The sequence below is a fragment of the Notechis scutatus genome, chromosome 3 (genome assembly GCF_049901735.1).
Source record: "Notechis scutatus isolate UNSWTSFEM ecotype Mainland chromosome 3, rNotScu1.2, whole genome shotgun sequence".
NCBI classification, from domain to species: domain Eukaryota; kingdom Metazoa; phylum Chordata; class Lepidosauria; order Squamata; family Elapidae; genus Notechis; species Notechis scutatus.
Genome location: NC_142011.1, coordinates 71,093,895 through 71,108,217, shown reverse-complemented (window position 1 = coordinate 71,108,217; position 14,323 = coordinate 71,093,895). Strand labels below are relative to the sequence as shown.

General features: G+C 38.7%; 1 protein-coding gene across 5 annotated transcripts; it reads left to right on the top strand.

Moving 5' to 3' along the window:
- The first annotated feature begins 3,405 nt into the window (after positions 1-3,405).
- DIRAS3 (DIRAS family GTPase 3) lies at positions 3,406-6,733 on the top strand. Of its 5 annotated transcripts, none has more exons than XM_087960452.1 (2): positions 3,406-3,548; positions 5,808-6,733. In XM_087960452.1, exon 2 carries the CDS (start codon positions 5,872-5,874, stop codon positions 6,466-6,468), a length of 597 nt encoding a protein of 198 aa, XP_087816578.1. In that variant the 5' UTR covers positions 3,406-3,548; positions 5,808-5,871; the 3' UTR covers positions 6,469-6,733. The 5 variants fall into 5 exon arrangements, with proteins under 5 accessions (XP_087816578.1, XP_087816579.1, XP_026521788.1 ...); XM_087960453.1 differs by lacking the exon at positions 3,406-3,548 and adding an exon at positions 3,556-3,660; XM_026666003.2 differs by lacking the exon at positions 3,406-3,548 and adding an exon at positions 3,688-4,116.
- Positions 6,734-14,323: the final 7,590 nt, after the last annotated feature.

Sequence of the window (14,323 nt, the reverse complement as noted above, 5' to 3'; positions counted from 1 at the left end):
ACTGCTGCAACATTCCCACAGGCATGTGGTCAAAATTCAGACACCTGGCATGTATTTATTTGGGATCACCTTTTGTCACCTTCTGGCAAGCAAAATCAACGGCAACCAGATCCACTTAATTACTTACTGTGCAACTCACTTATCTGCATTGCCTCATTTAACAACAGTGGCAAGAAAGGTTATAAAATAGGGCCAAATGAACTTAAACAACTCTCTTGCTTAGCAATAGAAATTTTGAGAGCTGAATTGTGGCCATTAGTCAAGAACTATCTGTACTAATTTAATGGCAGTCACATTTTTTGTGACTTTAACTAGCAAATATGCAAATAACAACAAACCAGGTTTAAAATTCCTCCCCATTATGTTCAACCTATTTGTCTGCAATTCCTCCCAGATATAGTAATTTTTGCATGCCAAGCAGCTGTTAAAGGCATAGGAGATTAGATGGGCCAATTAGAAAGGTAAGCAATCTCAACCTGCAGCATGGTTAATACCATTTTTTAGGGGTGGAGAATGATGTGCTCTACAAAGAAAATTGATAATAGCTGTTTTTAAATGAAGAGCCTAAAAAGCTGGGTCTATGTTTTGCAATACATAAAGAGAAAAAGAACAGAAATTATATATTTTCTCTCTCCAACCTGGGCATGGTTAAGGAAGGAGATAATATATATATACTACACAGCTTAGTGCATCTTTATTCTGGGGAAATACAATATTGTGTTGCTTTTAGTAGCTGAAGAAGTGCAGCTGCCCTGAATAATAAATAATAGAAAACCTTTGAAAATCAAGCCAAAATACAGAGCTGTAATTAACCTGTTTGCTTTTTAAATGCAAATAAATAACCCATGAGTAAAAATCAAAGGAAACATTCTCTTTAGCAACAGCAGTCCTCCCCTAGCAGCTCAGAGTAGATGGTTGTTTATATTCTCAGGGGTCTCCAAACTTAGCAACTTTAAGGTTTGTGGACTTGCTGGCTGGGAAATTCTGGGAGTTGAAGTCCACAAGTCTTAAAGTTGCCAAGTTTGGAGATGCCTGCTATATAGGATTGCCTGCAACATAGTAAGCAGAAAATCTACAAATGCTGCTCTTCTGGTTAATACATATGTCTTCATGCTAGGAAAAGCTGAACCTCAGGTATTTGCCCACTTTTACAGAGATCACCTCTGATTTTAACCTTTATTTTTTATTCTCACTAAGAAAGCAGAGCTGCTGTTTCAACTGGTTATAGGTATCAGTCAATCACTGATATTTCTTCATGCTGATTATTTCTGGCCAGTCTTTAAATTATCTCTAGGTATACTCAAACTTTCTATACGCTTGCCTGCGTTTGCCTGCATTTATCACTGTGCTGTAGTTTTCCCTTCCTTCTCCTGCTCAATAAATCTAAAGTTTTCTCTGTGCAGCTGTGAAGTGCCACATAACTGGTATTTAGAAAATCATAGGTGAAGAACAAAGGGAGACAGAAAGGTCTAAAGTTCTCCCTTCTCCACCTGGTGTCTTTCCATTGTATTGTGCCTACAACTTTCAAAATTCCCAGCTGGTGTATGATAGGAAGTGAGGGGCAGTTCTGAAATGTGGCAGACATTGCAGAGGAGAGTTTATAGAGATTCTCAGTCATCCAGGTCATGGCTGTCTCAAAGGTGCTTTTTCAGGAGGCAATTGGACTTTCTTGTTTTTTCTTTGAAGACATTTCGCTTCTCATCCAAGAAGCTTCTTCAGCTGTGACTGGATGGTGGGGAATGGAAGGATTTATATTCCGTGCAGACAGCTGGTCATTTGCATCCTTGTAGAGCACGGTGTCAAACTCACGATATCACGTTGCCATCACATGACATTTTGTGACATTTTCCCCCTTCGTGGAGCTGGGGTGGGTGTGGTATGCTGTGATGCATTTGGCCCGTAAGCCACCAGTTTGAGACCCCTGCTTTAGAGGGAGGGAGATTTATCTGACAGCAGACAGCTAATCCTAACCCTAACACAGATAAACCTCCAAGTGCTTCAATGACCCTCTAAAAGGATGCAAATGACCAACTGTCTGCAAGGAATATAAATCCTTCCATTCCCCACCATCTAGTCCAGGGCTGTCAAACTCCTGGCTGGTGGGCCGAATACATCATGTGCTAGCCACACCCATGCCCGGTTTAGCAAAGGGGGGGAAAGTCCCAATACGTAATGTGACGATGACGTGAGTTTGACACCCCTGATCTAGTCAGAGCCAAAGAAGCTTCTTTTTCTTGAGAAGCAAAACGTCTTCAAAGAAAAAACAAAGTCCAGTTGTCTCCTGGAAAAAGCATCTTTGGGATTGCAGAGGAGAGCTATGTTGGTCTATGGTCCTATGTCTTGCATAGCAGTAGAAATTATGACCAATTGTAGTCATAAGTCAAGGAGTACCTGTTGCTAAACAAGACAGTTAAGTGAATTTTGCCTCATTTTATGACTTTTTGTACCACAATTAAGTAAATTCTTAAGTTAGTAACACAATTGTTAAGTGAATGTGGCTTCCTCATTGACTTTGTTTGTCAGAAAGCTGCAAAAGGACACTGCAACTGCCATAAATACATGCCAGTTCAGAGGTGGTATTCAGCTGGTTCTGACCAGTTCTGGAGAACTGTTAGCGGAAATTTTGAGTAGTTCGGAGAACTGGCAAATCCCACCTCTGACTGAAGATTTTACAGTATCCTTCCCCTGCCACGCCCACAGAACCATAGTAAAAAAAATTGAATCCCACCACTGGGAGTTGCCAAATGTCTGAATTTTAATCATGTGACCATGGGGATGTTTCAATGGTCACGTGAAAAACAGTCATACTACTTTTTTTCAGCACTGTTGTAACTCCAGACACTAAACAAACTGTTCTATATCGAGAATTACCTGTACTGTCCTAGACCCTTCTCAGACAGTCACTGTTGGATGAGCACTGATGAGACATCTGTAAATTATGACTCCTGCATGAAGGAACATTTTATTATGTAGGGAAGACATGTGTAAAAATGAAAAAGCACTGCTTTAATATAGGATATCCTAGAATTATTAGCATTTCATTCTATAATGGACAGCTGGGACTGCTGCAGGGAAGAGGGGAGTATTCTAGATCCCCTTCGTTATTTAAAAAGAACATAGAATGAATGAATGGTAGATTAGGTAGATAGGTAGATAGGTAGATAGGTAGATAGGTAGATAGGTAGATAGGTAGATAGATAGATAGATAGATAGATAGATAGATAGATAGATAGATAGATAGATAGATAGATATACACTCCCCCACATTCTGACATATATATATATATATATAAGGCTGCTGCCGTTTCATTCCTCTGATTATACTTCCACGTGTCATCGTGAATGACCAAGCAAGATAATTCAACAGGTGCAGCACTTCCCACATTCTGACCTTGGCGCGCCAGAGACATTGCCCGCTTCCACAGAGAAGGGAAGGGAGGGGGGCGTCGCCTGCGGGGAGAGATCCTGCGGGGATCGCTTCTCTCCAGCCCGCTGACTCAGCCGCTGCTTCGTCCCTCCGCAAACCTAAGAACTTCGCCCGAAGAAGGGTAGACGTCTTCCTCCTTTGGACTGAACAAAGCTCCCCCCACCCACCCCCAAATCTCTCTCTCTCTCTCTTTAAGCTGGGTTTCGCTTTGGTTTTAATTCTCGTCTCTCCAGGTTCGGGTTCTTTTAACGACTCATTGCATTGCTGCTATTGCTGCTTATGACGATCGCCGTACTCTAACTGCATGCTGGCGGGACGTTCGGGGTGGGGGGGATGAATGAATGAATGAATGAACTGGGAGGCGGCGGCGGCGGCGGCAGTAGCAACGCTGGGCTGATCTCTTTCCAGCCGCACCGAGCGAGAGAAGAAGGCGGCCCACCGGGCAGATGCTAGACTGTTGCCGCCGCCAGGGAGGCAGATAAAGCGCAGGGGAGGGCTACTACTCTCTCCCGGGGCGGGAAGCAGCTCCAAGGTCGGGGCTTGAGGTAGCTCCTTTTCCTCCTGCTGTCGCCCGGTTATCGTGAGGACAGCGGCCTCCCCAGCCTCTGGAAGGCGCGGAAGCGACCAATGCCGGACCGGATTGCTGCTCGGCTCCCTCCTGATTGCCCTTGAGGTGCTTGTTTGGCCGGGTTGGTGACTCCGAGGCTGCCTCGCTCTTCGGGCTTTCCGATTGTCGGCAGGCCTGCTCGGTGTTGGGACGGAGGAAACACTTCGTTTCTTCTGAGCTGGAGAGAGTGCGGGGCGGGGATGGTGGTGGAAGAGAGCTCGGTCTCTTGAGCGCGTTTCCACGATCGGAATCCACGCTTGTCTGGAATCCTGGTTAGATGGCGGGCGGTCTCTTGGGGATGGCGCTAACTCCGGGTATGAGGGAAAAGGCGCGCGCAGCGAGTGTTTATAAACCCACTTGGATCTCAAGCCAACTTAGCCGTTGCTTGGGAGGATATGCCCTCTTTATTTCTGAGAAACTTAACTCTTATAAACATTTAGTACTGCATGCTTGAGAATGGGGTGTTCACGTATCAGAGGTTGGGCTTCCTCCACCACTTACTTTCTGGAAAAATTGACCTGTGGTGCTTTTTTTTATTTTATTTTAAAGGTGGCTTATCAGACAGTGTAGAAGATAAACATGGCTGGACCTGGTTACTATTTGGATGAGTTTACCTCCAGGAAGTGAATCATACAACTCTTAGTCTCCCCAAGCTGGAAGCAGCAAGATCCTATTTCTAAGATCACTGCATCATTGTATCCATGGAGTTATATCGGGAGTCAGCCTTGACTCTAGGATACTGTTTACTTTTTATAGATCTGATTTTCATGTAATGTGAATGGAATGGAATTTGGGAATTCTCAATTTGGTGTAGGTATGAACACTCGGACTGTACACTCATGGAAAAAGACGCCGTGTGGTTTTGGAGATAGGCTTGTATATGAAGCATTAAACTAAGAAGCCGCATTGTGGTTTGCTTAACATTAGCTAACCATGAAATAGGTCCCCGTTATGTCCCAATATAGGCAATCCTTTAACTGGAAAGTTGCAGGTCAGTTTTTGGTTTAGCGTTAAGAATATCTATGCGTGCAAAAATTTGGATCGCCATGAGTAGGCAGTAATGAAAGATAGAGTACTGTAAGTCTTTGCCACTGTTGGTTGTCTCAACCTCTATAGCCCAAATATCCTTAAGAACATGCAGTAGTTTCCACCTTTAATCTCTGAATGTCTGTGGAGATTCTCAGTCATCCATTTGGGACTTTAATCTCTGGTTTATCTTTTTTTTTTTTGTAATTAGCTAATTATGGGAAGGAGTTGTACCTGAAACTTTGGAACCCCTTTGATAAAGTAGGCTAGAATAAACAAATAATCTGAACAAGGCAGTTTTCTGTGAAGTTAGGGCAAACTTTCCCTATTTGGTCCCCCCTCCCCCAAAACAATGGACTTTGGCTAGCAAAATTCTCTAGTGTAGGTATGCTTACTTGGAATCAGTAGCTGGGAATTACATTCAACACATTGCAGAAAATGTTCAAGATGGTGGAAACTGCCTAAACTATAGTTTAGACTAGGGTTGGGCAATTAATTTTCCCAAGGGACCACATGAGAAGTTGGAATTTTGTGGAGGGCCAAACCAATTTTTTTTTTCCTCCCATATTTTGGTGATTCTTCCCAGTAACTGCCATTTCATTTTGTCTAATGGCCACGTCATCCCTATGCGCCGTACTCCTTGCTTAAAATGTTGAAGCTGTGTTTTGGAGGGAAGGGTGTTGTTGTTGAATTTAAATACAAGTTGGAACTTCAGTGGCTGATACCTAACTTGTTTTCCCATAACAGGCCTATTCACCAAAGGAGCATGTAAATTCAAGGGGCTTCCTTAATCCCCAACTGAACAAGCAGGATGCCAGAACAAAGTAATGATTACCGAGTGGTTGTGTTCGGAGCTGCTGGTGTTGGTAAGAGTTCTTTAGTACTCCGTTTCATACAGGGGACCTTCCGGGAGACATACATCCCCACGGTTGAAGATACGTATCGCCAGGTGATCAGCTGTGACAAAAACATCTGTACCCTTCAGATCACCGACACCACTGGAAGCCACCAGTTCCCTGCCATGCAGAGGCTCTCCATCTCAAAAGGCCATGCATTCATGTTAGTATACTCTGTGACCAGCAGGCAATCCATAGAAGAGCTCCAACCAATCTATGAGGAGATCTGTCAGATTAAAGGAGAGGTTCAGAAAGTCCCAATTATACTGGTAGGAAACAAGAGCGATGGTCCTCAAAGAGAAGTGGGCACCAGTGAAGGGGAAGTCCTCGCCACAAAATGGAAGTGCTCCTTCATGGAGACCTCGGCCAAAATGAACTACAACGTGCAGGAGCTTTTTGAAGAGCTCCTTAATTTGGAAAAGAGAAGAAATGTAAGCCTGCAGGTGGGTGGCAAGAAATCAAAGCAGCAGCGAAAGAAGGATAAGCTAAGAAGCAAATGTTCTGTGATGTGACACCTACTGCGTGGCTAAAATAAGAGCGTAGTCTTGATCTTGCAGGACATCTATTCAGAGAAAATTCTGATTATTGAGATTTTCAGAGGTGAAATAAGATGTTAGTGTTAAATGTGGATTGGATTGTTTGAATATTTACTTAAGGGCAGTTGGATTTTGCATGTTCCATTTTGCACAAGCATCAACTATGCTCACCTCAACCAGTTGATACTGTTCTGTGGTCAAGTGCATGATAAAAATGGAATAAATAATTTTAAGCCTGCAATGTGCTAATGCATTTTTATATTTTCTTCAATGTGCAACATATTTTCTCTTTTACAAATACTAAGGTGAATTAGCAAATCACAACAGGATTCTACTGAGTAAACCCGTACAATTAGACAGTACTGCAGCCAATGCTTGCATATACTTGGAGCAAAAATAAATGCTTACAGATAGAACTTAACTAGTTCTCTGACTGCTGTAGATTATTTATATTATTTATGATGGTCCTTCAAATATGTATATTTATAGGAAAGAAACTTTGTTCTTAAGTGTTCCACGTTATATGTAAATACTTTGCATGTGGTAATTCTACATTGGCAAGTTTTTATGTGAATGATTAAAATTAAATGAGCTTTTAATGTTATCTATTGACTTTCTAACTGTTAATTGCCCAAGAATGATTTTCCAAAAAGACAAGTTTAGTGGATTTAATTCTGGGGTGGGTGGGTGGGTGGGTGTTTGGATTTTGGTACTCCAGCATCTTTTATTCTTTTTTATCTTTCTACAGCTGGCATGGAACACCTGATCTTCTAATAGAGTCTGTTTTAGCTTACCAAATTAATCCATGAATATAGATTTCAACATGTATTGCATTCATCTATATACCACCATTTCTGAATCATGGCTCAGTTCACACAACATTCTACTAAAAAGCCAACTAACTACATCATGGATAAAAGAGAATATTTTTAGCTCATGGTTGAACTGTGAGGTCCTCGATACTTTCTGAGATTGATGGTTTTCTTGAAGACATTTCATTACCAAACTAGTTAACACTGATGCTCTGATGTGCATTGATGATGATGTCTAGTTTGGTAATGAAATGTCTTCAAGAATACCACCAAGTTCAGAGAGCATCAATAACTACATTATGGCTTAATATATTACTTAGTACATTATGGCTTAGACCAGGAGTGTCAAACTCACGTAATCGTGGTGGTGTCATGTGACATATCGGGACTTTTTTTTCCCCTTCGCTAAACTGGTTGTGAGCGTGACTAGCACATGATGCATCTGGCCCGTGGGGCAGGAGTTTGACAGCCCTGGCTTAGACGTATGCTGTGGTCCTTGGAATTGCTCCATTTTACTCTAGTAATAAAATTGGATTTCCATACAATGAATGAGCATTTTTTCTCTCAATTTTGCTATCCAGAAATCTGTAGTAATATATTTGTAAAAATAAACCTTTTTTTTTTAAACAAAGCCAATTCTATGCCAATAGAATTTGAATCATAAAATACTGTACCAATATAGAATAGCAAATTCATTTTATGCAGTCATATAATAGCTTATAAGCTCATTCTACATTTTATTACCAAATGCCTGCCTCTTCTCTGCTGATTAATACATTTTAAACTGAAAATATAAGGAGTCCAGATTCGAAAAATGACCTGTGTTATAATAAACATATAATGTACCATTTGCACTTAATACAATTCCGTAGAGAACATAGCAAGCAATTATAACTGGTATCATCAATGCCTAGGTAGCATTATCACCTCAGTTGCATAAAAGTGCTGATCCTGAACTAATAAAAATGCTAAATATTTACAAAGCTGCAGACAACCAAATATGATTTAAATTGGCTTTAAACCAGTTTGGCTCTCTGGACTTTGTAAATGAAAAGTATGCTTTTGGAATAAATTGAGTAGAAGACCAAATTATGAGAGATGTGACTGATCAGGGTAAAAAAAATCTTAACAGTTATTAAACACAGACAGCAGCATAATTTACCTCAAATAATTTTCTCTGTGTTTTTAGACACAGTTGTTTTTACACATTGTGCTAAATTATGCTTTGTTTTAATCATTTTCTAGCAGTCATCATAGTGGCCTATTTCATATATGTTGCATTGTAAACCAGACTTTACAAACCATGTTATAATTATGTGTTCTATTGTAATTTCTTGTTTTGTTTGCTTTGGCTTAGCACAATATTTAAACCCAGTAGCAAACTAAGTTAAATCAAGGGTTACTATTGGGAGAATATACTAAATATTCATATGCTTGTGTCTTGATTAATTACTTCTCTCCACATTTCTAAAGTTTCCTGTTTTGTTTGAATTCCTATGACTAAAACTTGGTTTGTAAACTAAGCTATAACAGCAGGATCTGCCCTTGAGTATTTCATAGGTAACAATGTTAGCTAGCTAGTTGGTTGTGGAAGAATGAGCTCAAGGGTTGATGTTGATGACTCTCAGCTAGGTGGTGGGGAAAATCCTATCCTGCATGACTAATGTTTTAATAGATCTATAAAAGCAATTGGAAAGAGAGGCTATTTCTACAGACTAGCTTTCTGCAATTCTCATTAGCAAATTGCATGGTTTTCTTTCTTGCCTTTAGCCATGCAGAGAATATGGGTTTGTGCTTGTAAACCAACATTTTTGCTTTGAGTGATTCCAGTGACTTTTGATAACAGTATTCTGTTTTATAGCTGGTCTCCTGAGAATTGTATATGGAAAATAGGCCATAAAGGAGGTGGAACACTTTAAGAAAGATGATGTAAGTTTCAGTCTGCAGGGTATCTAATGATCTGAAAGCAGACTTATTTATGATGCTCCCTCTTGAGAATTGTGAAGCAGGCTATCACAATATATCTTTTAAGTTTACACAATCATGGCATTTAGGTGCTACAGCCTTCAGACAATTGATGAAGAATCGAGAAGCTTCAAGCAATTTGCAGGATTTAGGTTTGGCTAATCTAAAGAAAAGAAGAATTAGGGGTGACATGATAGCAGTAGTCTAGTATTTGAGGGGCTGCCACAAAGAAGAAGGGGTCAAATTATTCTTCAAAGCACCAGAGGGCAGGACAAGAAACAATGGTTGGAAACTAATCAATGAGAGAAGCAACCTGGAATTAAGAAACTTCCTAACAATCAAGACAATTAACCAGTGGAACAGCTTACCTCCAGAAATCATGGGCACTCCCATCACTGGATGTTTTTAAGAAAAGTCTAGATAGCCACTTATCTGAAATAGTATAGGGTCTCCCGCTTGAGTAGGGGGGTGGACTAGAAGACCTCCAAGGTCCCTTCCAGTTCATTTATTCTATTTCATTTTAGTTTTCAATAAGTGATATTGTACACAGACCTCAGAACCACAAATTAGCCAGTCCCATTTTAACCTAGCTTGTAGTTTGCTATAGTTTAAAGTGTGCTGAGCAAACTTTGTCAGTTGGGCTGAATAAACCATACATAAGATAATATAGTTAAGCTTGTACTGCAGACATTGTCATAAGCTGCAAAGCTGCAAAGTATTTGATAATTAATCATGCTTTGTGCTGCAGCAGACTCAAGCTTACTTTTATTTATTTAAAGAACTTATAGAACTCACCCATCTCAATTTAGTCTCTGTGTGCCTAACAGTGCATAAAACATAAAATAATGTAATATAAAAGGCAGGGGAAAATATACAGCCAGTTGATACAGCCTTGTCCTATATAATACCCTCCAGTGACATTGGTCTGCAATTCCATTTTGCAGCCACCATAAAATTTATGGTCTTAACACACATCAAATTAGAGAAGATTGGTTTGAAGATTTGTCACATCGCCTCTTTGTTTTTTAGCTGCAAAATGAATCACAGAAACTCCAGTCCATTTTTCTGTTTATAGCAGTTCCCAGTCAACACCCATATTTCTCAAATGGAGAAATAATTCTAATAATTCTGCCAGGCCTTGGGGATGAGGTGGTGGATCTCCTTTTATTACAGCTGTTATGGTTGATACAATCTGTTATTGGCTGTAGTTGGTGTTCTTTCTGCCGATTGTATTTATTTTCATATGTATGGTTTTTATTTGCAAAATTTGATAAATAGAATGAATTTATTCATAATTATTTAAAATTATATGTAATATTTTTATTACTCAAAATAATTATATAATTTATTTCTCAAAAATACTTAATATGTGAATAATGCTTGGAGCCATTACAACACAGGTGTCAAACTTGCAGCATCACATTGTCATCATGTGACATTTTGTGAAGTTTTCCTTATTTGCAGAGCTGGGATGGGCGTGGCCTGCACATGACACATCTGGCCTGAGGGCCGCCAGTTTGACACCCCTGTTACAGTCTTCTGGTTCCAGAATCAGCATAGGTCAATTAACCTTAGTTCGCTCTCTCTGCCTTTCTCATTAGCTCTTGCAGAAGGGAAGAATTGTAACTTGGTATGCATTGCTCAGGGGAAAAAAATCTTCCTATCATTATTGTAAAAAAGTTTTCAGTTCATTTGTGGTTTCTGGCAGTCTTCTGGTAATATTCCGACACTAATTATTTAATATTAGAACAAATGTGCTTCATTTGGATAAAGGGTAGATTATGTCCCTGTCTCTATTTTTTAAAAAAAGTTTAACTGTTAATTATCATACATTTTCCTCATTGTTTTAGCTTTACATAGCCTGAATACATTCTGAACCAGTTTGCCTTTATCTGGGACATTATGTTTTTAAGCCTTAAAGAGGTTCAATTCTTTTGTAGCTTTACTAAGGAAAGTCTGTATTTTGTGTAAGGAATTTCTTGACGTGTGAGAAAAAACATTTTACAGGGAAATAATAGGGAGAAGATAAACATTTTTCAGCTCTACAAAAGGCATATCTTTATATATTCTACCAATTTTTTTATATCCCATCATTATGATGAAAAAGGACTGCTCACTCTGGATTAACTATCACAGACCTTTGGTGGTGAGAGTCTGTGTCTGAATTTAAAATATTTTTTAATATTTGATTGGGAGCCACCAAAAGCTTCCTGAAAAATGGGTGGCTATATAAATGTTTTGAATAAAACAATAAATAAATAAAATCCTAAATACCGGTAGGTACCATAGTACCCAAGTTTGCATTGGATTCCCTTATTTGTGATAACAAAATCCGTTCATAGAAAATTGATAACTGTATTGATCCCAGTGCTATCTCAAAAGTATAAAAACATGGTTACTAAATAATCATATTTAAACACTGTTACCTCTATATTATTTGTCTTATTCTTTCATTAATTCCAAAATATCCATCCTCAGGGATGATAGAAAAAGTATAAAGTTGTTATAGCATATAAAAACTGATGGAATTGACATACAGGAGGTGAAATAAACACAGTTCTTTTAAATGTGGCATTTAAAGATTGCACGCAGCCTAATCAGGTTGGAAAATTTTCTACCTACCATTTGCTTATTATTTTTGAACAAATGTACGGAAAAATAAATCCATGTTTCTGGTAGCTTGATTTAATCGTGGTAGCAGCTGAATCATATTTCAGCTTTATGCATTCACTTTGCTTTGATTTTCAAGGCCTACTCCATTTAATACATTGTAACTCATAAATATGAATCAGACAGAGTTCTCTAGAGGACCTATTTATTTCTGAAGCCTCTCAAATTACTTCTAACATTATCTATCTAACTCAGTTCTGGAAATTTGTTTTCAGATGCAAACCATGCAGGCAGTAATCTATTTAGAAAAATTCAGGGAGACTCATGGAAAAATCAGAAAATTGGACTCATGTGTTTGAGTTTTTTTTATAAATACATAATGTTATTGCATGTAATTACACTTGCAGTGATTCTTTGATACCCATATGATTAAGTTGTTTGATTCATGCTAGCTGATGCTATAATTTGATATCAAGTTTCCCCTTTCTGTTCCCTAATTAATTTTTCTTTTAATGATGAAACTATTAATAGACACATACAGAAAAACCATCTTGAGTTGTTACTTTATTGGATATAGCAGAAACCCCCTCCCCTTTACCATCTCTTCATTTGTTTATCATTATACCATGCTAATATGGGTATATTAACCCTATATTTACATTTTTCCGGTTGGATTTACATCAGCACTGAAGAACTCATGAATTTCCTGATACTGAATTCTAAGTTCAGCAATTTCTGATGATTGGTCAAGAAAGATGAGGTTGATAGGAGATGGAATTCAATAATTTGTGATCCAGGGGATCACAAATTCCTAATTCCTGCTTTGGATGTTTAGTAATAGACGCTCTGATTGTTTTGCTACAATGTGCAAACAAGATTTTTGCTTTGGTTTTTTTTAAAATCCTCATGGGATTTTAAAGTAGTTGAGATACTGTAAAGTAAAAATAAAACAAACCTAAACAAAACAAAGGAAAGAATGAAAAGATTTACATAGAAAGAGTTTTAAATTTAAAAAAGGAAGAAAAAGAAGGAGGTGACTAGAGCAGATACTCTATTGCAGGGCTGCCAGACTTGTGGCCCATAGGCTGGATGCATCACGCGCTGGCCATGCCTGGTTTAGCGAAGGGGGAAAAAGTCACGATACATCATGTGATGATACCGGTTTGACACCCCTGCTCTATTGCCAGGGTAGGCAACTATTATTCTTTTATAGGCTGTGGACTTCAACTCCCAGAATTCCTCAGTCAGCCCACATTCTGGAAGTTGAAACCCACAGGTAGTAAAGTGGCCATAGTTGCCTGTCTCTGCTCTTTATGGGAACATGGGAGATTTTTAACATGGCAATTCATACTGTGGTTTATTCCATGCTCAGATAACAGATAATCAGAGTTGGAAGGGACCTTGTAGGTCATCGAGTCCAACTCCCTGCCCAAGCCAGGAGACCCAACACCATTTCTGACAGATGGAAGTCCAATCTCTTCTTGAAAGTCTCAAGTGATGGCATTCCCACAACTTCCAAGGACAAGCTGTTCCATTTCTCAACAAAGACAGGACAGGATTTTATTTTCTTGGTCATTGTATTACACTTTTCATGAAGTGAAAAGGATAAAGGCAGTATTGTTTTAACATAGGGGAGCTTCCAAGTACACTTATTTGTAATCCAGTCTTAGGATGGTAAGTGAGAAGATGATCAATTAGAATAATCAAATTTGTCATGGACAATCAAAGTCATCCAATGAGTCAAACTCAAGGACTAAAGTACAAAACAAAACATTCTATTTCTGGTACTGAAACCTCCAGGGAAGTTCGATTATTATCAGTGACCTTTTTCATACAGTAAAAGGATATTTACTTTTGAAACCAGCTTTAAAAAATCCTTCCAAAACAAAAGCTGCTGTCTTTGAACTGATGGCTCATGATCCATCTTGATCTTGATTAACTTAGACAGTAGCATCCCTCCTGCTATACAAGAATAATTTTAAGAAAGAATATATTTTCAAACTCTGCTTGTTTTCTATACATATTAATAGGCCATTAGAAACATTTATAATTATGAATAATATTATTTGGATACATGGTATTTCTGCTCGAAGAGAAAACATGTTATATTGACCTTCACATCTTTTTTTAATTTGGAATGATGCATAGAAGGAATATCTATAAATGTGTTAACAGTAATAAATCAATGGGTTCATGTCAGAGTAACAGGAATGCTTCTATCCTAATGGCTTTAGTATCATCAAAGGGATCAACAGAGGTATAGAAAGACAGACACATCTAAAGGGTTCTCTCCCAAATTTGTCACATAGCATTTGATAAGTGCCGGTCTCTTGAGTTACTGGTTAAATATTTCAGAATGAAAAGGAAATAGTATTTCATTCCAATTGAATAGCAAAATAAGAGTATATATCTTTGTGGCTTGTGTGATGGGCTGATTTGAGAAG

Bases quoted from the DNA above. Each gene is read 5' to 3' on its own strand.
- DIRAS3 (XM_087960452.1), top strand. From the start codon at position 5,872: ATGCCAGAACAAAGTAATGATTACCGAGTGGTTGTGTTCGGAGCTGCT.